This window comes from Coccidioides posadasii, chromosome 2 (assembly GCF_018416015.2).
Source record: "Coccidioides posadasii str. Silveira chromosome 2, complete sequence".
In the NCBI taxonomy this organism is placed as follows: Eukaryota; Fungi; Ascomycota; class Eurotiomycetes; order Onygenales; family Onygenaceae; genus Coccidioides; species Coccidioides posadasii.
The window spans coordinates 5327833-5351039 of NC_089408.1; the positions used below are offsets into that span (position 1 = coordinate 5327833).

Consider the following 23207-nt stretch of genomic DNA (forward strand, 5'->3'; position numbering starts at 1 on the left):
GAGGGATTCCAATCTTCATCGGCGGGAGAATTAGAACACACACTGTCCATACTAAGTGCACGGAAATCAGGCGATCAACGGAGAGAAAGAGCAACATCGATTGGTGGATGATCCCAGCCACAATGCGACTGCATTTTATGAGTTTCAGTAGTGCAGATGATCGACCAGTAGCAGAGAATCCTGTTTTTTTTGGAATCCCAGCAGAAAGCTTGAGCGTCCTGGTCACTTATAATAGTTTATTTTTCCAGGGTTTGCAGTAAGCTCCGGTTCTTCCATGCTTTGTATGGAGGAAACAGAGATGCTTTTAATTTCTTTTTCTCTTTCGGTTTCCTTTTCGCCTCTTCTCGACGTGCCAGAAAATAAGATTTGATGAGAAATGACCCGCACCCGCAGCACAAGAGAAGAAAAAAAAAAAGAAATATTGAAAGCAAATTGTTTCTTGTATCCCTCGCACTTGGATGGAAGATCATCACATGGCAAAGAACGACAATTAGCCATGTGCCGAGTAGTAGATCAAAGGGACCAATACCAAAAGAATTATTCATTGATAACCTTCCATCTCCCCATTAAGCCAGCTGCTAGACATGGGTATGGGGTGGCAGGGCCGCAATATTCTGCGATACCCATCAATGTGTCGAAACAAAGCCAGGTCGCAGTACCCTGGTAGGTGACTTAGCTATTGCTTAGACTGAGGAAATTTCGCCCCAGGGTCCCGGATATCCGTTATTAGCAGAGAGCGAGGGCAAGGCCGCGCTGGAATTGGCCAAGATAGGCTACTACTAAAAGCGGAAGCCTGAGCTGCTATGGGCAATGTCTTGCATACTACCCTGACGACATGGTTGTACAAGCACGCTCTGCCAACAGGCACTGGGATTAGACAGGTAGTTAATAACGGTGACCGTTTCGACTCTGGCCTGGACATCAGGTCCCGCCTACATCCTCTTACCCACAGTGCGGATGGAGGCAGATAGTTATTTCCACTGTAATCATGTCTCGAAATAAACTTTCATAGACGCAGCTAGAGGAAATAATTCCGGTCAGATCTCTCAGGCATTGCGGCATGGTTGGAGCAGTGACCAGGATGGAGACTGACCGTGACAAAGACACCCAAGTTACCGGGGGAGAACAAAGTAACCGACTGCCCTCTCGTCAAGCGAACGGTCCGCTGATTAGCAGTTAACTCGTTATGTCTCCTACATCGTTCCTATCATTCTTGTTATGATGGAAGCTGAGGCGATGATCAACTCTCCCCAGTGGCAGCACCCGCCAACCCCAACCACACAAAAGACAGGAATGGACGACGTCCTCAGGCCCGCGAAGGCGTGACGTTCCTCTGGCCGCCGCCCAGCCCAAACCCGATCGGGGAAAGCCTGGCTCAGTCCAAACATTCCCAGCCCCAACTCGCCCAACTCGCCCAACTCGCCGCAGGGTGGCTCGTGCACGGGGCTTGCCGATCGCTTGGCAACCTTCCGACGACGACTGCCATCACCGACCGCCAAATCTCATCTCCCGCCCGCCCACCGCTTCGAGTCTTCCCGACTGCTCTCGCTCCTCCACGACGCTGCCAGGTGCCTCTGGTCGATTTCGGTATATGAGATATGTAGAGACATATTGCACCTTAGGTTTCAGGTTTGAATTTCTGCGCCGATCAATGCACCCCTATTGGCAATGTCACAACCATGATTCCATTCCAGTCCGACGGCTCACCTCATTTACTCTTTGGAAGCTGCAAAACTCTATTCTATCCGCGTTCTCGGAGTTGCGTTGGAATGGGGGAAATGTCCGTCTAGAACATCCAGTCAGACGCCCCAGTCTCTGCCCAGCTTCTTCCAACTTCGACAATATGATGTCCCCGGATTGGCTCGTTTTCCCAAGCCGACGAGCCGCGAAGTCCAGGTCATTCCCGACTCCAAACGCCGGCCGGCTGTGATCTTGATTAGTCTTCTTCATACTACTCCATACTCTGTCCCTCCGGATATTGTTGGGCACGCTATGAAAAAGGTCCAAATCGTCTCCCCAACAAAGCGGTACGGCCACGGGGCAGCCAGACACTCCTGCATTATCGGAGTATCATCAAAACATTTCTCTGGTATGGCACTAATCGCATTTACAGTCCTTCTCGCCCGCATTACCTGGGGTCACTGTCGCAGTCACTCGATTGAGACAGGATATTGCCAAGTTTAGTCATAGTTCCGACTGCGTCCATCCGAACGCTCAACGATAACTTGAGCAATCCCAGAGAATTGCCCTATCATAGGTGTCTTCCTAGCTTCTCCGTATGGAGACGATAAAACGACATGATTCGTATGCCCTGCAAGAAACTTGCATCTTGCGTAACAAAACTTGGATTCCCCCTAGGCCAACTTGCAAGAGGCCATTAATAATTTCTGCTCCGCCATGGTTTGAACACACCTATTCGGCTCAAGGTAAAAGGGCCTATTGATTTAGTTTCACTTACAAGCAGACTGGCTGCGAGCCTACTGCATCGCCACAAACGGCAGCAGACATCTCTTTGTTTTGGGAGACTTTTGATCAACTTCGATAAGTATTTCGTCCCATGCATCCCAATCGGCTTCAGATGGTTTTGAAAAATGTGACTATTTAATCTACGTTACCCTCGGCCTCACCTATGAGCACTGAATGTGCGTCACATTGACAAACCCGGTACGCAGGATACACGGACCTCCGGAGGCCCAAATCAAGCTACTCATTACTTGCTCTGCTTAGATCCTCGTTGATTTGTGTGTGGACTCCTGTTCTATTGAAGAATAGCCAATTTGCTATGATTAGCAATGATTGCAACGTTGCTTGTTGGCAGGCGATTCGCCCCTTTTTGTATCACATTTGCAAGGATGAAGCCAGTTATCTTCACGCTGTTTGGTTTGGTACAATTCGTGGCCTATTTTCCAGTCCAACACACCTGATTGGAAGTGGTAAGAATCTCATATCATCGTTTGGGTTTGGGAGTTGGAGGACCAAGGGCTTGTTTTGCTATTACAGGTTGCCATTATTATACAGTTTTTCCAAGTATCTTCAACCATCGATATCTTGGCCTGCCGGCATTAGCCTTCCTTCCGGCAATGTCAAGTCTCCTACTTTGGACTGAGAGGTATACTGCGCGCTGGCCAACAGTTCCGCGTCGTGAAGATTGTGCAGCGGTCGGCATTGAGTGAGTGATGTTTTCTGCCATTTCTATGAGATTACATGAGGTTACAGCCATTCTGAGTGGTATATTCTACTTTAGTCCTCTTCTCCAGCGCATCTTTGTTTACGATCAGCTGAATACCGGTAGTATGCCGAGGCATTTCTATCGTCTATTTCGTTAAAGTCCTTGCAAGGACTTCTTCTAATAATAATTGTTGTCGCACAATGTTGTCCGACTCATTTGCATTGCTGCGGCTTGATAATTGGGGTTTCATTCCGCGGCCTCTATGCCAGAATCATATACCCTCTTTTTTCGGCCATTTTCCAGTCACATGCTCATTCTATCCAAGGATGCATAGCGGTTCGGCTGCATGAATTCTAGGCCTGCATCTCCAAGCTGGACGCGGCCTATAATCCTGTCGCCTTCCTCGTAATCTCCGCGTGACTGCTACTCAAAGAAACCACCACACAGGAGGGTAGGGCGTTTAGCCTTATAATGTGATCTTTTTTGTTACCTCGTATTTTTCTTTTTGAGCTTATAGTTGAAGGTTCTCTCTTTAGGCCTATATGAATAAAAGGACAGAGGAGGCTGAAAGGACTTAAACACAAGGAAAAAAATTCCAGAACCTCAAGAGGTCCGGCATCTGTTGCTCATGTACCACGGTCATTAGGGTTGGGCGACCATATCTCGGATGATACCAACCACGAAACTGTTTCTTCAACACAAGCAGGTACGCCTTTATCAGAGTCTCTTGAGAAGAACGATGATGTCAGATGGAGATTTGAGCTTCATCAGGATTGATCTTCGCTCTGAGCTCCCGGATTCGGCGTAGCCGATTATCATGGAAGAGCGAAGGGTTATGAAAGGCCGGTTATTGTCTCACTGCGCCCGTTTGGAGAAAACGTGGACAGATCAGCGTCCGAATGAAAGATGCCATGATGTGCACCGAACCGCTCATTGTGGTGATAGGCGGGATGCAAAGGAAGTCGGAATTTCTGGCTGTGGGGTACAAATTTGGTAGGCTGACGAAGAGTGTGTAACCCAGTGGTTCCTTTTGTCCTGATGATAACCCTACACCCCCTTCTTGGTTCACATATTAGCAAGCGCGGATTAACCAGTGAAGTGGATTCAAATTGTCACATAATGCTCCGATCCGAGACCATGTGTAACACAACTGGCTAACATGAATGGGTATAGGATGTCTATACAATCTTAATAAAGTTGATATATATGCGTTTTCGCTTTTGTCAGTCGGTTTTCAAAGGGTTTGCTTGTTTGACCCTCACCCCCTCTCTCTTGCCGGCTGGCCCCTTTCCATGTGGGCCACAACCGCCAGCACTTTTCTCGCTGCGTCTACGGATTTTGCCCCCCGAATTATCGAATCTTTATTCTTTTGGGTCCTTGCTTAATCCCCCCCCCCCCAGGCTCTGGCTCCAGTTTCTCATATCCTGGGCTTTTCTTTTCTTTTCTTTTCTTTTCTTTTCTTTTTCCTTTTGCCCACCGCCACCCTAACGCAGGCCTTCACAGTGGGAACGTTTGCGACAAAACCTAGGCGCTCGTCCTATGGCCCCCCTACCCTTGCTGATAAGTTTGCATCCCATGTACCTGCCCTTGTGCTCTGTAACTATCGATTGCCGTTTGCATGCCTCGGTTCTACGTTACGGACACACCCGCCTCCATACCCACGTACTCCGCAACTATTCTGCCAAGCGCTTGCAAGGCGCTCCCGTTAGGTAGGCAGGTTTGTCGGCGTAGGCCGAGCCCGAAGGTCCGCAGGTAATCAGATGCTCCTGTAAGGGATGGATGTGGATCCTGCAGATGGAAGTCGGAGCGGAGATGGAGGTTATTTCGCCCACTAAGGTCCCATTAGGCTGGGATTTGTGGTGGACTGAGTCAAGAAAAAGGGTAATATCCGCAAGTTTCTGGTTATTTCGAAGAGACACCAGAAGATTTCCTTTTTATTCCCTTCTTTTTCTTGACCAGCTACTATAGTGAACGATCGCAAAACGATCTTGGATTCGTTGCGAAGATGAGAGCATCAAATTAGGTAGCATCTCGTAGTAGCATCCTCTGAGTAAAAGACAAAGCCACAGCCAACGGCGACTCCCGGCAGTTAATAACTGAGGAGCTGCCGTGAGAGCATGAGAGGAGAAAGTTTCCCTTTTTCCTTGCGTTGACTGAGTAGTACCCTCTAAGTCAATCAGGATCCGGTCTGACCTCCTGGTGGTTGCACCCGTTTCCGGAGAGATGGGGTTAGTATTATCATTGTCTTTCAGTCTAGGAGTCGATGTGAAGCAAACACCCTCTCCAAGGGTGAGCGTCGGCCTTCTAGCCTTGCCGTTCGCATCCTGATGTCCGGTTTCGGGTCGCAAATCCGCGGGGCCGGATAGGGAATGGATCAGAGCCAGAGCCAGAGCCGGGGAACCGCAGCCTTTCCTTTGGGGGGGCGGCGGTGAAGCGCCCCTACGTGGAGCGTTTTGACAAGATCCCAAGAAAGTAAGATTCTATCCCTCGCACCGCAGACGGAAGGGAGGATGAGCGCGGAATTTAGGACCTCGCAAGGCGGACTGAGTGAATCCCCCCGTAGAAGTCGATAGAGAAAAACGTCAGATTGAATCCACGGTCGGCATGCGGGAAGACGAGGCGCAACAAGACCGCGTGCTGCCTAACTGACTCGTTAAACGCCTGTTCTGCATACGTACACATGTCATCTCTCGCTTGCCGGTCGCCTTTCCATTTCGATCCTTCATTTGCATCCAGGCTGCTCACGTTGGCATTGAGGCGGACCGTCTCTTCACTCCGTAACCAACGCGAACGGGCCTTTTGCCGGAATAGCAGAAGGTTAGTAAAGAGTTCACTGGCGGAGATGCATACTCTGCCACCCTATACATGCATGACATGGATCAAATGGCCTTTGTCAAACTTTCCCCGGTAAACCGGCAAATTTTTGAAGATGATCGCCCGAACCGTAATCCAGTAACGAAGCGCTGGAAATCCAGAATCCCAACTCAAAGCGAATTTCTTGGTAATACATCACTAGCCAAATAACGCAGTCAGCCGGTGGACGATGAAGACAAGGCGCGGATATCCAAGTTGTAAACTTAATTAGTTTTAACCGTGCATCAAACCCGTTCCACATCAATCAAAAGGGAATGTCACAAACTCCTTGCTTGACAAGCCCCCAGTTCAAAAGAAATCCGGCTTTTGTCTCATAGCTGTGAGCAATGATTCCTTGGACAGCCGTTAGGTCGTGATACGATCGCAGATTCCTTGGGCTGGTTTGAGGAGGATCTTCGTACGCCGGTTGGATGTCAAAGCACAATGATTATGGAGGGGCTAAATCACATAGAAATTTTCTATTTAGCAGTCATCATTATCGACAATTTCTGGCCATAAGCATGAGAACAAATTTTGGTGAGCTGAAAAACAGGCGCCAGCTAAGTAAGCTAGTTTAGAGAGAATAATGGGAAACACAGAGGTAAACAAAGACCCGTTAAGAGACGTGAATAGGCTAAAATCATAAGAACAATCATGTCGTCTTCTTTGCGAACTCGACTCGGAGAATTAAATGTCGATAGCCAACTACGCATCGTTAGCATAGACTTCGAGCATGAAAGATATAAATGTTGAACTTACAGCCGTCCATCTTTTCGCAAGCTCGAGCAGCATCCGCTCTATCAGCAAAACTGATAAAGGCAAAGCCCTTAGCCATATTGGTTTCTTTATCCTTGGCAAGGAAAACTCTTGTAACATGGCCGAATCTGCCAAACATATCACGAAGCTCTCCTTCTTCAGCGAGTTCGCTGACCTATATCAAGCAGTTAGCACCAGGTCACCATATTTCCAAGTGTTGTCGTATGAGGCCACACTCACATTTGTGACACGCAGTGTCGCCAGCTCATCCCTCTCATATCTACCGGCCATCTTCTCTCCACCAGAACCACCCTTTCTAAGCGCAGGAGGGACATAAGCGGTCGCACCACTGCCCAAAGCGCCCGCGGGCCGTTCTTCATCTTCATTATCGCCACCAGTCGGACCAGTAGGCTCATCAACTGGCGCCATGGTATCCTTGAAGGGACATCTGGCCGTGAAATGCTCTCCACTACAAATACGACATTTCACCTTCTTATCCTTGAGCTGATCCTTCAAACCGCCCTTCTCGCCACCAGCCTTCTCCACCTCCTTAGCCTGAGCTTTCCAGTTCACCGAGGGCCTGAATAAAATATTCTCTCCCACCGATGTGGTGTCGAGAGACGGACCAGGAGCATGGCCCTTCTCGAGGCCGAACTTCGCCCACGCTTTGCGCTCCGCGACGCGAGGATTTACGTGCTCTTTGACCACGGTTGTGCGAATCCGCCGGGTAGTCTTGACCTTCTTGCCATCATCATTGAATCTGTACGTTATCACAGTCTTCGTGCCATCTTTGTTGGAAATAACCTGCTGTGGGGGGAGGGAGGCGGCTTCGTCGAACTCTTCGTCGTCCGCCCAATCGCCAGCGCTGCTATCACACAGTTGTTATTAGCAAAATTCAAGGGAGCAAATGCGGAAAAACCTTACTTTGCTAACCGGGACATTTTCAGCACGTTCTAGGGGTTTTGTTCTTTGAGTGTAAAGCTGTGAGAAATTAACGATCGATGATCGAATTATCGCATTTTGGTGTGCAGTCAGATAATCTCGATTGGGTTTAGCACCGGAACCCCCGTCGGTCCGTTTAAGCTTTTTTCTGCCGCTCACACCTCGATGCTAACCGTATTTGGATCAAACAGCCCTAATTTGTATAGCTGGGCATTGACGACTTATTCCTCTCATTCAACTCTGACAACACCTCATAACACATGCTTGCTGGGGATACGAAAGATAGCAAACCGTAATCCTTTGGTACGGTAAAAAATTGAGTTGTCTCCGGCGGCCAAAGAGATGTTGGGGGCTTCCTACTTAACAGCAAGTTATCTCTGTAAGGGGTTAACCGAATTGTTTCTTTTTTCTTTTCTTTTCTTTTTTTTGGGAGAAACCCGCCAAGCTCCCTCACACAAAACATATCTTCCTCTGGGATCATTCTAGGCACTTACACAGCTACTGATAGCCAGATTGTGATCGCCGTTGTTCTAGCTCCTTCATTAAACTATGGCTGGGCTTGTTTAAATGATACCATAAAGAAGTGGATTTGCACTGAGGTCTTGTACCTGGTACTCGACCATACATTTTCAATAGGGTATCAAAGTTCCAACGAAGTTGCAACACCTCTCTCCTTGCTATGCTGAAAATCCCTGCACTCGAAATCCTTGAGTTCAAGGGAATTGCGCGGCGGATGCTCTCTCATAACCTGTTGTTCAGACAACGCTATTTAGGCTTGCGCTTGCAGGTACTGCTATATGGCCAATGGTCAAAGCTACGCGTGTGAGCTACGCTCCTCCACCGCCGACTCTAAGGTCATTGTTTCCTTTAATGCAGACATTAGACTTAACGATATTATATTGAATGATAGGATTCAATATTGGCCCGAAAAGGGCTGGATGGTGTCCGGACGTTCCGATATCCTGTTCTGATATGTGGCCAGCCAGTATGATGGCTGGCAGGAGTGGATGCAAGCACCTACGGGTACTTTGAGACTCCTCATTTTAAATATTATAAGGCCCTCGACTCCTCTTGTGGCGGAAAAACGGGTCATTTCAGGTTTATGTGAACGCAAAATGTTGCGTACATTTCGTCGAAGCGTGCAACTCACTTGCAAAGCTCCTAGCTAGACCTGCCCCATGGTTTGTCAACGCGAATATAGCGAAAGAACGCGGTTCGCTACGGTTTCTTAGGAGATTTAGATCCTACAATCTTCCCATGCTCGTCATGATATGCCGCTCAACTTCAAATCTCAGTGTTCTTCGCCAAAGGCGACATTGGCCGCTTCAAAATCAGGAGAACGGCATGCTGCTCTACTAGCTCGAATAAGAATCCTGAGCTCATTGGATGGCGGCGCGGGTGTTCAGCGATGCGGTCAATATTTCCGTGCGTCGCATTTCGAATTGAAAAAGCGAAAGGAGTTACTCAGAGAAATCAAATTAGTTTCTGAACAGCGGTCTGAAGACCGAATAATGTTCTACCCGACCTTAAAAAAAGGTTTCGCAGCCTCAATACGTCGTTTAAACACGCTTTGAGTTATCAAAACGGGAGTATCTTCGATATTCCATTCTTTGATAGTATTTGTTGCCTTGACGTTTCCCTGATGCGGAGTTCCGTGCGGCCGTATCGCCGCTTTCCTTAGACAATTCCCTTCACGGTTTCAATTTTTGTCTCCTTCACCATGATCGCCTCTTGCCTGCCCCGGAGTCACTCCGTTCTTAGTTATCAAGTAGTGGTCCCGCTTGGCCTTACATATTCTGGATCTGGCTTTTACTTCTTGTTTCTATCTGTATCTCGATGAAGCCTACTTTGCTCAAGACTAACTACAAATCTGGGGATGGCCACCAGTTTCTGCAATGAGGGAGGAGGCGTAGGATATCGTTTATTTCTTAGGAGCGATATGGGGGTCTCCTATCACACAAAATCATCTATACTTTTGGGTTATTTAAAATGTCATCAAGGAATGCGAATTCTCTGCTATCAGTCAAAGGCATCAGGACATCCACTTTGCATGCTAGTGTGATAGTTTATGAGCCTATCTTTATCTCCCATTTCTGACATATGCATGAGTCGATGGAGCTTTTATTGAGGCTTGCTTGGATGTTTTCATAACCGCTTGTGCATTTGTGAAGCAAAATACTCCGTACAATGCCGCGAGATATTAGGGAGTCTAGGCCACCAAGATCCACAGCTTGACATCGGGCTTGGCCGAGGACCCCAAGAACCTCGGTGCACCTCCTCCTTTGCACTGCCGGATACGGGCCTTGTTAACTATGAGTGGCTCGATTTTTAGGATGAGGAATAGAGGAGCTCAAGCGCCCCCAGTTATGTACCCTGGCGTTTTTCGGCGGGAAACGCGACAAAAGGTCCACATGCTGGTGTCCTTAAATGCAGATAGCATTGATAGGAAGGTGTTGAGAATCATAGAATAGCTCAGATTTCCATGTACGTAGATAAGAAGAGGTCATGATATATACAAATCCGTTCCCAGTACTCCAAATAGACATCTCTTAATTGCCTTGATGAGGAGTCAAAAGAAATATGCAAAGTCAACAAAATTTAATATGCATTTACAGCTTGGATATCATGCCGTTGCCCTTCTTAAGCCAAGCAACGGCATCACTAACGAGCTCATCAACAATAGCTTTAGCAGGCTTCTTCTCGTTGACAACGGCAGCAGCCTTACCCATCAGGTGTGGGCGGGCATTATCAAGGGTATCATCATCAACATCATCGCCGAGGTTCTCGAAATCATGCTCAACAGGGATAACACCCTTGCTTGTGAGCTCCTTGATCTCCTGGGCGCGGTTCTCCTCCCAGTTCTGGATGTATGGGTTCATGCGCACACGCATAGGTCGTCCCTGAAGATTTCCCGTCAGCAAAACAAATTCCTTGCAACTAGAGCAGCCGGGGAGGCCTTACAGTGAAGATAATAGTTCGGACATTGTCATCAAAGCCAGCGGTTCTAACGGCTTCTTGGTGTGCTTTAGGAGCACCGGCTTCGTCGGAGAGGACGAATCGGGTACCAACCCAGACACCGGAAGCACCAAGCATCAAAGCGGACGCAACGGACTGGCCGCTGAAGATACCACCGGCAGCAACTACCTGGACTGGCTGACCGGTCAATGGACTCTTGTGGCCCTTGACGAGCTGGGCAACAGTTGGAATGAGAATGGAGGTGGGAGTATCTCCAGTGTGGCCACCACCCTCACCACCTTGGGCGCAAATAATATCAACACCAACATCCAAGCACTTCTGCACATGCTTTGGGTGACCGATCATGTTCATGTAGAGGATTCCAGCCTTGTGGAGGCGCTCGACAACGTGCTTTGGAGGAACTCCAACAGCGGAAACGAAAAGCTTAGCACCGCTGTCGATGATGATAGAGACGAGCTCGTCGAGTTTTCCCTTAGTATAATCGTAGCTAGCTCCAGTGAGTTCCTTTTCCATCTTTGTATTTCATGACGCTCTCGTATCCTGAAACTTACTTGGTCTTACGAGCGTTGCCTCCAACCTGGGGGAGCAGGAGATCGACACCGAAAGGCGCATTCTTATCATTCAGAAAGCTCTTCAGCTCTTGTATTTGGTCCTTGAGCATCTCTGGAGTATAACCAACACCGCCGATGACACCCATGCCACCTGCATTGGTGACGGCTGCGGCAAGCTTAGGGCCGGCAGCAACGTTCATACCAGCCAAAAGGACTGGGTGGTTGATCTTAAGTAGATCGGTGAGAGGAGTGCGAAGTTGCTCTAGAGAAATTTTTCCAACCGTTAGCAGGTGACGATCTACAAGATGCAGCGAGCACAGGAGCGGGTATTGTACCGGGCGATCTTTCGGGAAGACTTACGAGGAGAGGCCATTTTATTTGGACGTGTGCTTTGTACTTCTCGGAGGGAGTGTGAATATTACAGATCGCAGCGATATAACGATGGATGTTAGATGGAAGTTAAAGGGAGGGGACAGAAATCTCTGGGAAGGCCGTGCTGGCGAAACGAGGTTGAGTAGCTATTTAACATGCCTCGTGCGAAACGGGGCTCGGGCGGGCAGCCAGAGAACAGCCTCGGCATCTACGAAGGTTCATGCGGATCCAAATCGCCGGTCGGGGTAACTTTCGTAAACCCACTCAAGCCGCTCGCCGCGCTGTTGCTTGGAACCTTCACGGCTGCGTCGAGGAAACCGGTCTTTCGGCCAGGAACATTACGATTTCTGGCGTCAAAACTACCTTGCCAAAAGCCATCGGACTACGGAGTAGAGAGCACTAATAACACAGCTGGAATCGCCATCGTCGTCGGATTATTCCTTTGTTTACTTGTCCAATCCGCAGAACAAAGGGATTCGGTGTTCCTCGCCGCTTGTTTGAAGGAGGAAATTGGTCGAAGCTTAGCTAGTGGTGGCTGCAAGGATCTAAACGGGTGTTTCGCGTCTGGAGTGCTGCCACATCCATAGCTCATTCCTATTCGCAAAGAATGCCGCTTTCTGCTTGGGATCGTACCCTGCTCTGGTGTACTGACACTTGTTATCCCAACGTCTTGATGGCGATGTGATACATGATTACTATCGCGGATGGTTTTCAGAAACGAAGCAGTATTTGCAAATATTCATTTGCATACACTTTTAACTACCCTCCGCCATCTGAATCGCTTCAAATACCTTTCCCAAACACCACGAAAATTCAGCTGGCAGCTGTGCTCACAACGGTTGATTGGTCGTTGTTGACATGACGTTTGTGAGGAGACGACAGGTCCCATCATAGGAAACAATCGCACCAGCAGATGAAAAAAAAAAAAAAAAAAAAAAAAAAAAAAAAAGAAGTCTCAAAGCCCCTCGTTGTGTCAACCATCTTCACATTCTCCTTGCTTGAGCTTCGGAAATAGCGCTGCCCACTGGTATGTCAAGGCAAACGTGGTATCGCCGGTTGCGCGGCTGGCACAGGCTCTGGGCGTGCCCCGGTGTGTGGAGTCGCAGATGAAGAAGCACGCGCTTCCTGCCGACCGTAGGGCCTAGGAGGAGGATCGAAAGGGTGAGGACGCGACGTGAGAAGATCAATGAACGATGCTGCCGTAGTCGTGACTTCGCGGAGCAAGCGTTCGGCGTCAGCATCGAAGGTGACGACTTGAGGAAGGGGAGTTGGGGGGTAACGAGCCCGGCGTTCCTCGCTAATTAAGGGTCAGTAAGGACATACGGAACAGACAGCAATTCGATAAAGCTCACAGATACAGAGTTGCTGTGTCCCTGACCAACGGGCCTAGGCAAGAGGTGATGAAAGGCGGCGCAGAAACCAGGAGCACCAGGAAGACCTGGTCCCTCAAATTGATAGAGCCAACAGCCCTGAAAACTTGGTCAACCAGAGAGCTCATTCTGACACTGTGGATTGATATTTTGATGATGGATTGTGATAATTTGAGTGAATGAAAGCGAGAGGAGACAAGGAGGTAACGGGGCCTGTCGTGCACCTTAAAAATATGGCCCTGTGACTCGCACCATGCTCATCTTAGACAATGCCCTAATGTATTGGGACGCATCGCGTTACATCTCCAGCCGCTCAGGACAGTTGACGACTAATCTGAGCTATGGCCTAGGAGCATCGGGAGTCATCAGATCATGGTTGTGTTTCTCTGACTGGTATGTCGGCCAAAACACAGTCTTCAGGGAAGAGAGACACTAAGCTCCTTAAGAAATTCATCTACTTTAATATCTCAATAGGAATGTGATTGAACTTCTATGGGTACGTACATATCCGGCATCAGGAATGGAGCTGACTGGACTAGGGAGCAAATAACCTTTTCGCACCAGTAAATTCACAACTATGACTGCTCCATTCATACCGTCCATTTTTGTGAAGGCACACATTGTTATACTGATTGACAGGGATTTGGAGTATCATGGATCACCATGACAAGGACCAAAGACCTTTGACATATGGGGCATAATCACTTGAAGAACAATTTAAAGAGCATTTGCATATGGCAAGATATCATTCCAATTCATTCAGAAAGAGCAAGTATGATCAAAGATGATCATTCTGATGAACTCCGAGGCCAGGAATAGACAGGCATCGTGAAAGAAATAGAGCATTCTAGGGTTTGATTCACTCCATGATCCATCCTAGTATGGGGCGCTGCAGATGTTGGCTGAGTGCTGAATGCAAATACTGCCCCTCCTGAAGAAAACAGCTAGCAGAGCTGGTCTCGACTCTCCGATGAACGTAACACTCTTTTGCTCGCCAATTTTGTGAAAAGATCCCAGAGTATTTTGCTCGAGTTCCGAAGAGTTGAAAACGGGTAGGCGGGCTTTTGAAAATTTTACCCGTTATCCTGTGAAGCCCTTAAACGAAAGGGCTCACAAATCAGCCAATATCAAGGTGTCCTTGGGATAGATAACAACGGCAGACCTACTCCGACTTCGTTGCTTAGAATAGCCAGCACTTGTGCATAGCTGCAGTCAAATGTTGTAAGCATTCTGTTTTTGGGTACCTAGGAGTCTAGCGACAGTCCATTTATGCCGCTTCACTTCCATCGGGGGAATAATTTTAACGCCAATCTTGCATGACAGTCTTGTTCAGACGAAGGACGAAGTGTTACCTACTCGGCCTCTCCGTCCAAGCTGTCTTTGGCAGCTACTTATGTTATCTCGGGGTTTATTTTATCCGACAAGAGAGTTGGAACCTTGGTTCGGTGAACCTTAGCTAGAGCCTTGCCCGGATGTAGCGAACATTTGGCCAGGAGACAGGAGACACTTCCAATTTACGGCGGAGCGGACGGTGGAGCGTGGAAAGAGATGAGAAACACCATACCTTGCTTTGTGGTTGATACCACCGTGCTTCTTTGCAGTACACGTCTTTCTCCTTCTTTTTCTCCTAGCATTGGTCGGCAATGCGTCAAATCCAACACCTATGACAGGTCTTTCTATCGACCACGAAGCGTCCTTTTAAGGCAACGTGCTAACTGTGAACAAGGTTCCCGTTAGCTCATAAGAATATCTCGACCTTATCCTCCAAGCTCCAGTTTGCAGATGTCGGCTATAGCTGCACGCTAACCCGAGATTTCGACAGTCATGCATACCGGTCTCATGGGCGAAATCCCCTTCGTCGAGACTATAGCACACCTGCCTTTTTGCAGAGGCATAAGACAATCATAGCCCTGGCTTCTAGATCTGTGCAAACTCACTATTGCTCTTCTTATATGTCTCCCGACGGCGCGGGAAACACTGCTAACATGGCTGTGTCCTCGCAACATCGCGCTTTCATCGCCCTAGGTAGCAACATGGGCGACCGGGTTGCCATGATAGAGCAGGCATGCATGGAAATGGAGGCAAGAGGTATAAGGATCATGAGGACGAGTTCTCTCTTCGAGACCGCACCCATGTACGTGACGAATCAGGATCCTTTTATCAATGGGGTTTGTGAAGTTAGTATTCCCAATTGTGAATTTAGTCTCTTGTAGATGCAATATATAGTTTTATCGGGATCTTGAGGGCGCTCTTTTTCTTTTGTACTAGTGTCTCTGACGGACGCTGCTAGGTTGAAACGAACATGCATCCAATCGAGCTGCTTGATACGCTGCAATCGATAGAAATTGCGATGGGAAGGAGGAAGATCGTGGATAAGGGTCCTCGAGTCATAGACCTGGATATACTATTGTACGGCGAGGAGGTATTCTCGAATGAACGGCTAAATATTCCCCATAAGCTCATGCTCGAACGTGAATTCGTGCTACGGCCACTTTGCCAGTAGGAATTTTTTTCTTTTTTTCAGTGTTTTGTATCACTGCACTGACATCCACCTAGATTGATTCCCGAAAGTATACCACCCTCAAGCAAAGATTCGAATTGCTATCAAACCTACTTAGATGCACTTCCATCTTCGGACCCTGCACCACAAGCAATAACGCCAATGCACACGAACATGCCTCCGCTAAACCCCTCAAACCCCAAACGCCACACTCACATCATGGCCGTACTCAACGTCACCCCAGACTCCTTCTCAGACGGCGGCCTGCACTCCGCAGCAGACGCCTCCACGCTCACCCAAACCACCCGGTACTTCATCAACAACGGCGCTACCATAATTGACATCGGCGGCGAAAGCACCCGTCCCAGCTCCGACCCCACCACCGAACAGGATGAACTCTCCCGGACCATCCCCGCCATCAAACTCATCCGCTCCCTCCCCGAAGCTGATCACATCGCCATCAGCATCGACACCTACCGCGCTAGTGTTGCCCAAGCCGCTGTCGCCGCCGGAGCAGATATCATCAACGATGTCTCCGCCGGCCTCATGGATCCCGAGATGTTGCCCACGATGGCCCGTTTGGGCAAAACCGTCATCCTTTCACACATGCGCGGCACCCCAAAGACCATGACCAAACTCACCGACTACCCATCAGGAGTCATCGACGGCGTTAGCACCGAACTCGCCCAACGCATCGCGGCCGCAGAGGCTGCGGGAGTCAGGCGCTGGCGCATCATCGCCGATCCGGGTGTGGGTTTTGCGAAGAACCAAGCGCAGAATCTCACTTTGCTCCGAAACATGCAGTCCTTGCGTGGGTTCAGAGCGTTCAGTTACTTGCCGTGGTTGGTAGGCACAAGTCGGAAAGGATTTGTTGGCCGAATCACGCGCGTTGAGAAGGCGAGTGAGCGGGGGTGGGGCACGGGAGCCGCGGTTACAGCGGCGATTGCTGGTGGCACGGACATCGTGCGGGTTCACGATGTCAAGGAGATGTGTCAAGTTGCGCGGATGGCGGATGCGATTTATCGGCAAGGATTGAATGCGTGAATGGGGATCCTGTGCTGTTCGGATACTAGTGAAAAGTTCTACTTTCCATATTTACGAAGCTGTTGTGATGCTTACCTATACTGCTTTGTAGCATGCCTGGAGTTTATTATTTAGCATGCATTTACGGGGCCGTTGGGTCCATTCGAAGTGTATATATATTCAGCTCCTGCTTCCCTTAGCATGGTTACCGAATTATATGGAATACCTGCCTTAAAAAAAAAAAGAAAGTATAAATTTAATCCTTTGCAGATTGAAGCATCTAATTACAATCGAAAGTCAAGAACAAAAGGGGCTCAAAAGAATAGAAACATAGACGGGGAGAAATCAGAAGGATGGTAAAAACCGGCATTCTCTTTTGAGCGAAGCGTAAAGGTGACAGGGAGAAAAAGCAAGATCTGAGGATGCTTCCGCATCACGGGGATTTCCGTTATGCTCAGATAATACCGTAACGCCTCGGACGCGTAGCGCTAAGCCAAAAGTAGGGACGTCGTAAACGGGATAAACGCATCAGAAGCAGGTGGCCCACTGCTGGTATCTATAATGGCGATGCTGACTTGGAGTAAGTTTATCCTAGCCAGACACGAGAGTTAGACATTGAAACGGAAAGAAGAAAACAGAGCAGCGCTTGGAAGTCGCTCAACTGTTCAAATAGTTCCGAACGGCATCTATGAGACAATAGTCAGGACCTGTCTTGCAGAAAAAGGGCACAAGGATTTTAAGCACTGACCTTGCAATCTTGAAGCTCCCTCGCCGAGGACATTGGTCAAATTCTCCAGGTCATCACCAGCTGTGATACCAAATCTGCGGACAAAATCTTTTGCGGCACTCTCCAGATCACCATAATTTCCATAGTCATCGGTATTCTCATCTTCAGGCCGGCCGAAGTATGCGTTGCTAGATATAGCCGTGGCACCCTCAAAGCCTGCTAGACGAGCCTTGGCCTCGGCTTGGGCAGCGGGGTCAAATTGATTCCTGCCGAAAAATTCATCGGACGAAATGCCCTTCTGGCTGCCGAATTTAGCTCGCGTCTGTTCTAATTCCTCATCTATGTGAAATGTTAGATGCGATTTTTAGCTCAAATGCGAACTTTGCGGTAGGAACATACCATCCACGGTAGGTTTGGCATGGCCGACAGCACCAAATCCAAGTTTCTTAGGCGCTGGAGCCTTAGGTTTTCCAACCTGGCCAAATCCCAGTCGACTCACACCCATACCAAGTCTTTCGATTTCACTCGGGCTCCTTTCATGCCCCCTTGAAGCGTTGAAACTCGATCGACTGGGGCTCACGGGTGTGGGAGAGACAATCTTGGTTTTCGCTTCTTGCTCGGCTTCAGGGTCATAGCCTAATTTCTCAATGCGCTCGGCCTCCTCCTTTGCCTTTCTCTCGGCTTCTTCGAAATCGATGGATTCCGTGCCTGTTACCTTCTTCGCGCCAAGTTTAGGTCCTTTCTTAGCACCAAGCACGCTGCCTTTCTTTGCGCCAGCGGAGGGACCCTTTCGGACGGCGGAGCCCATTCGGACAGCAACAGGAGGGGGGGGTGCACCGCTCTTATCTGAAGCCGAGAGCGGAGACTTGGGTCGGTTGGCGCCGTTACCGTTTGCGCCGGGGTTAAGGAACGGGGAGGCTGTACGGGTTCCCGCGGGTGTGGTTGTGCGTGAAGGAGGATTGCTAGGCCGCTTGATGGCTGGCTTGTCCCATGAGGAGAAGAAATCATCATCTGGCTCGCCGGCAGGTGTGGAACTTCCATCCGGGGTTCCTGTGGCAACAACGTCCGTGATGACGACCTCATCGGGGTATCTAACCAGCGAGTCAAGTCAACAAGTTGTGTGACGCGTCAGTCTAGGTGATTACCAACTCTTGTGCATCCAACGCCGCTCTTCGTTTCAATTCTTCCTTATATTTCACGGCCGCATTGGACGTATACTTGACCTTCGGATCCTTGCTCGCGAGAGCCGCAGTTCCGCCGTGTGACTGGAAATACTTTGTCGCAGACTCATTGCCGCCTACTTTCATAACACGTAGTTGGTCCCACTGCCATTCTAGGCGGCATTAGCATTCGAAAACTCCCCAAGTCGCTTCAGAGAGAACCCACGATCTAGGTTTGTAGAACGAACGAATGAAATATGCACACCGAGGTTACGGTGGTTGGAAGAACAATCGAGACAGAGGTAAATTCCGAAAGGAACGGAAGACCAGGTTGGGTTTTTCGAGCCGCAGTCAAAGCATATCTAACCCATCAAGTCAACAAAGGACAGCTGGCTGGAAAGCGGAAGTCGGGTATCTGACCTTATTCGCGGGTCTCGTCTTGAGTTTCTCGAAGATTTTCTGCGACTGGGCCTTGGTAGCACTCATGATGAAATTAAGAATGGGAACACCCCCCAGAACTGGTAAAATTGGTGTTTGTAAGGCTAGAAGACAATGACTGTGAGGTGGCGGATGTTCATTGAGAAAAAGGAGTTTGTTGTTTCGATGCTGTCCTGAGTCAATCCCACCCCAGCGATGAATACGTACCACCACGGCACACGGCCTTGTCTGGCGGTACACAGCCCACTAGGATGTATTTAGTTTAGCGTGTACCTATGCATCAGCGAACCGATCTATGTACGGAGGACCGTCCAGCAACACCATTCTCGCGAAAACAGAATTGTCATGGTTAAATCCATGTCCTTTACAGCAGCTGTTCCTGGTCACTTAATGTCAGATCACTGCTCACAGCTGGAGCATCACAAGACCTATCGCGCAAGGTTAGCATTGGCTTCTGTGCCACTTCTTGCGGGAGTGCGCTGAGCGAATCGGCAGTGCGCAGAGGGTGCTGTCGAGCCCCACAAGCCTTTCCTAATCAGGCTAAGCCCCGAATGGGCAAACTAGACAGAGCGCTAAACCGTATCTGGATAGCTCTCCAGGCGGGAATTTCACGCTGCGTCGGAGGCGGTTTTGAACTCGCCTACAACCGCCCGGGACACGGAATAGAGCGTCGCAGCAGAACAGACTGACAGCCAGATGGCTGATCCATGACCCTTCTACAGTGTTACTCTACCAATGGGTTGATTTTCGAACGAAGCGTCTAACACCGCAATGGCCTCGCCGCGAATGAATTCCCTTACAAATAAGGCCGCGTCCTTAGCGGCACCCGGCACTCTATGCTCGCTCCGGTCGCTCGTTGCATTCTCTCGCCCATATACCACTCACAGCAGCCTGGGAGGGTCCTCCAGCGGGCCAAAGCGCAAGCAAATCACCGTTGCCAGCGATGACGGCAGAGTCCGATGGGGTGAGCTGTCTGGCAGAGAAAAAGCCGCGCGGGCTACACAGCAATCGGTGAATTTTCTTGTCATCCTCGCTGGAGCCGTCATGACGGGAGGTGTCTTCACTTTCTTATACATGGACGTGTTTGCTCCCGATAGCAAGACTCGACAGTTTAACCGTGCCGTCGAGCGGATCAAGGACGATCCGAAGTGTATCGAGGTGCTTGGAGATCCCAAAAAAATCAGAGCCTACGGCGAGACGTCCTGGAATAAATGGACTCGAAACCGGCCGATAGCGTGAGGACCTTTCCGTAAACTGGGACTAGTTTCGGAGCGTGTGAGCTGATTGACTGAACTTCCTAGAACAACCATTGAGAAGGACCGACTCGGAAATGAGCACATGAAAATGCATTTCAATGTCACCGGGCCGTTGAATGAAGGAGTTGTCCGTGTCCATCTGATCAAGACACCCGATCAGGGCGAATACAAGTATCATCTTCTGGTGCTAGATGTCGAAGGTACGAGAAAAAGCTGAAATTGGGGCCGGCAATACAGATGCTGACAAAGGAAAGGCCAAAAACGCATATTTCTTGAAAACGCTGCCGCTGAAGTAAACGCCGCAAAGAAAACCGCCTCGAAGATTTTCGGCATCCAGTGGCGATGAATCTAAATTCCCAGGAGATAGCCATGCGGTATTACCGCTTAGCGAACTCCATCTCCCATCTCCTCGGCCTAGTTCCATGAGGGATTTTCCATATGGATTACTCTCCATAGATGGCAATATAATCGAGGCATTAGCGTTCAGGTTGGCACTGGAGTTTTATCTCTTAGGCCTCTGACACCTTGTTGTCCATCAATATCACTGCGATATGCAGGGTTAATGGCCAAGCCAGGCGTTGTTTATTCATATGCATGCTCAGGGTTTACGCATCCCTTTTTAGATAGCCTCCGCATGTGTGTACGATTGGGCTGTTCGTGTATATTATCCGATGATCTCCCAAAATACGAAATCTTTCGTAACATGGGTCGTTACATATATAGCATTTGACCACCTTTGTAGGATATAAGCCTGCTTCAGCAATGCGAAAGTCATTCGTGGATAGCCGTACGAAATAGGGAGTATGGAGTACTCCGTATGGAGCACGAAGTAACGGAAACGGAAATCGGTTTGGTGGCTTTTCTTGGCTCAGCCACGCTCATTCTGCTCCAAACGAACGTTCGATCCTGATTCACCAGACAGTGATGCACTTCGGACAGATGCAGTCGTCCGTCCTCATCTTACAGGATATGTCCTTATGTACTCAGAACGGAGCTTGCAATTTTGGATATCGCACAGTCGCAACCGCTACATATTCCACTTTGAGTGAAATAAATCGTACCTACAGTGCCGATCCAAGGCTGTGTCGGCTTGTGAGTTACAACGACTCATCCGAGCCGAGCTGTAGTAGAACCGCTGACGATTTTCGGCATCAGTGCATCTGAATGTGTAGAGCGTGATTTGGTCATCGTTCTCCAAGGCACGGTGTTCTTGATGTGTCCGGTTTGAGGATCGCAAGTTGCCTACGTATTCTCCTCTGAGCTGCCGCGCCTCATGCAACTGCCTGCAGCGATCCGATAGTGTGAAATTCGTGTTCGCCGTTGAGCAGCATCCTAAGGATCAACATGCCCAAACGACGGGCTTATCATAAAGTTCGAGGGGCTTGTTTGACGTGTAAAGAGCGAAAAGTTCGCTGTGGCCTCGAGCGACCAACATGCAAAAATTGCAGCAGGCTCTCTCGGCCCTGTGCTTATGCGACTCCAGCATCCCGGCAGGAAGGTGCACAGTTGCCGCTCAAATGTGATAGCTGTCGATCCAGGCTAATCAACGAGGTGCAGCTAATGCATCACTACACTGCCTACACTTATCTGGCGATGAGCAACAATCCGGTCCTCATTTCACTATGGAAAGAGGTCGTGCCGAAGCATGCGTTTCAGCATCGTTTTTTGCTTCAAGGGCTCCTTGCTGTAACGGCGCAGCACAAACTCCGAGATAAAAGTGACGATCCAACCGACCTGATTGACATAGCAAATATCTATCAACAAGAAGCTTTATCAACGTATATCAGCCAGCTCAACTATATCACCGAGGAGAATTGCCATGCGTTGTTTGCATTCTCGCAAGTGATAGTGGGAATGTCATACTCCCGGATGAGCTCAGGCCTCGGGGAAGTACGCATATCTTCGTTTATCACCAATATTGTCGAGATTTTTGAGCTGCTCAAGGGAGCGCTTGTAGTAGCCAAGGAAGGTATAACGTGGCTACGTGCCGGTGACCTGGAACCAATGTTGGGCCCCAGGCCCGAAGTGCCGCTCGTCCGGCCCTCTGCACCGCAGCGCTCTTGTGTTGGAGAGTTGTCAAAACTCTCGGATTATATTTCTGGGCTTATGGATAGCAGTGTCGAATCCAAGGCCCGCGTGGAGAGCCTTTTATCAACAATCCAGCTTCTGTATACCCTGTTTTACGACGATTGTGAACCAGCCGATCGAATGAATAAGATTGTCGGTCTCCCTATATACTTCGACTCCAAGTATATCGATCTTTTAAGAAACTTTGATCATGCTGCGCTAGCGATTCTATCCTACTATGGTATTGCGCTGCATCAGATTCGCCACATATGGTATCTTGATGCCGTAGGGGCCAGAGTTGTGGAGGCCGCAGCAACTTTAGTCGGGCCTGGATGGTTCCCATTTTTGAGATGGCCACAAATGGAAATTGGTTCATAAACCCACGACGATGATGTGTATAGTTATCGCCAGTTTTATGACTACTGAAAGGTCGAATATTGTTCTTATTTATGCGGTGGATGAACACGAATGGCGAGCGGATTCTTAAAGCTGGTCAAGGCTGGTCTAGTGCTGCATAACTTCAAAGGACTCATATGCCCCTCAGAACTCTATCTTTAGCACGTTTGAAAACACTTAAGTTTGAGTTCCGACGAGACCATAACGGCTGCGCTATAGAAAAAGGTAGCTCTCGTTAGTTACTCTGAACACCACGGTAGCCTGCTTTGACATCCAGATACCAAGTATCCTTGATGTCAGTTTAGGACAGCGCTTGCTAATATCATAGCAGTCGAACTCGCCAGAATCCTTGTATGGCATCTAACTCGAAGGGATTACGAGCTATGAGTATAGAGATGGGTCCATACTCAGGATCTGAATGCATTTTTTTGGTTCACTGCCACTAGAACGCGCACACACGGCAATACGCGAAAAGATTACCTTTCTCTAAGCTGGAATGCCTCAAATAGGTGGCGCCACCGGCAAGTCAATCAAGGCTGCACTCAAAAGAGTTTTTCTGCGGGATCCATGGAGGCATTCTCGTTCCGGTCAAGGTGATACCAGCAAACAGGACAGACGGAAACAGCTCAGGTTTGATTGCTATGTAGATAA

General features: G+C 49.0%; 8 protein-coding genes across 10 annotated transcripts; 4 read left to right on the forward strand and 4 right to left on the reverse strand.

Moving 5' to 3' along the window:
* Positions 1-4068: 4068 nt before the first annotated feature.
* D8B26_004165 (uncharacterized protein) lies at positions 4069-4554 on the forward strand (the record flags this gene model as incomplete). Its single annotated transcript, XM_066124395.1, has 2 exons — positions 4069-4177; positions 4343-4554. 2 exons carry the CDS (start codon positions 4069-4071, stop codon positions 4552-4554), a joined length of 321 nt encoding a protein of 106 aa, XP_065980476.1.
* Positions 4555-6474: 1920 nt separating this feature from the next.
* TIF35_1 (translation initiation factor eIF3 subunit g) lies at positions 6475-7779 on the reverse strand. Of its 2 annotated transcripts, none has more exons than XM_066124396.1 (4): positions 7703-7779; positions 7019-7643; positions 6782-6953; positions 6475-6727 (listed from the first exon to the last, which is right to left on the reverse strand). In XM_066124396.1, exons 1-4 carry the CDS (start codon positions 7717-7719, stop codon positions 6675-6677), a joined length of 867 nt encoding a protein of 288 aa, XP_065980477.1. In that variant the 5' UTR covers positions 7720-7779; the 3' UTR covers positions 6475-6674. The 2 variants fall into 2 exon arrangements, with proteins under 2 accessions (XP_065980477.1, XP_003067881.2); XM_003067835.2 differs by having other exon boundaries at positions 7019-7646.
* A 2411-nt stretch (positions 7780-10190) lies between these two features.
* D8B26_004167 (uncharacterized protein) lies at positions 10191-11735 on the reverse strand. The gene is made up of 4 exons (XM_003067834.2): positions 11608-11735; positions 11248-11509; positions 10682-11183; positions 10191-10620 (listed from the first exon to the last, which is right to left on the reverse strand). The coding sequence occupies exons 1-4, from the start codon at positions 11618-11620 to the stop codon at positions 10330-10332; spliced, it is 1068 nt and encodes a 355-aa protein (XP_003067880.1). The 5' UTR covers positions 11621-11735; the 3' UTR covers positions 10191-10329.
* Positions 11736-12651: 916 nt separating this feature from the next.
* D8B26_004168 (uncharacterized protein) lies at positions 12652-13117 on the reverse strand (the record flags this gene model as incomplete). Its single annotated transcript, XM_066124397.1, has 2 exons — positions 12652-12916; positions 12972-13117. The coding sequence occupies 2 exons, from the start codon at positions 13115-13117 to the stop codon at positions 12652-12654; spliced, it is 411 nt and encodes a 136-aa protein (XP_065980478.1).
* Positions 13118-14477: 1360 nt separating this feature from the next.
* FOL1 (trifunctional dihydropteroate synthetase) lies at positions 14478-16638 on the forward strand. The gene is made up of 4 exons (XM_003067833.2): positions 14478-14659; positions 14716-15166; positions 15280-15488; positions 15546-16638. The coding sequence occupies exons 1-4, from the start codon at positions 14538-14540 to the stop codon at positions 16531-16533; spliced, it is 1770 nt and encodes a 589-aa protein (XP_003067879.1). The 5' UTR covers positions 14478-14537; the 3' UTR covers positions 16534-16638.
* GLO3_1 (ADP-ribosylation factor GTPase activating protein, ER-Golgi transport) lies at positions 15563-19046 on the reverse strand. Of its 2 annotated transcripts, XM_066124398.1 has the most exons (7): positions 18820-19046; positions 18626-18761; positions 18389-18572; positions 17639-18330; positions 17261-17578; positions 17175-17198; positions 15563-17103 (listed from the first exon to the last, which is right to left on the reverse strand). In XM_066124398.1, exons 1-7 carry the CDS (start codon positions 18883-18885, stop codon positions 17099-17101), a joined length of 1425 nt encoding a protein of 474 aa, XP_065980479.1. In that variant the 5' UTR covers positions 18886-19046; the 3' UTR covers positions 15563-17098. The 2 variants fall into 2 exon arrangements, with proteins under 2 accessions (XP_065980479.1, XP_003067878.1); XM_003067832.2 differs by having other exon boundaries at positions 15563-17198.
* A 437-nt stretch (positions 19047-19483) lies between these two features.
* TIM21 (mitochondrial import inner membrane translocase subunit tim21) lies at positions 19484-20827 on the forward strand. Its single transcript, XM_003067831.2, has 3 exons — positions 19484-20072; positions 20139-20293; positions 20348-20827. Exons 1-3 carry the CDS (start codon positions 19609-19611, stop codon positions 20437-20439), a joined length of 711 nt encoding a protein of 236 aa, XP_003067877.2. The 5' UTR covers positions 19484-19608; the 3' UTR covers positions 20440-20827.
* A 421-nt stretch (positions 20828-21248) lies between these two features.
* On the forward strand, positions 21249-22719 carry D8B26_004172 (uncharacterized protein). The gene has a single exon (XM_003067830.2). The coding sequence runs from the start codon at positions 21438-21440 to the stop codon at positions 22536-22538; it is 1101 nt and encodes a 366-aa protein (XP_003067876.2). The 5' UTR covers positions 21249-21437; the 3' UTR covers positions 22539-22719.
* Positions 22720-23207: the final 488 nt, after the last annotated feature.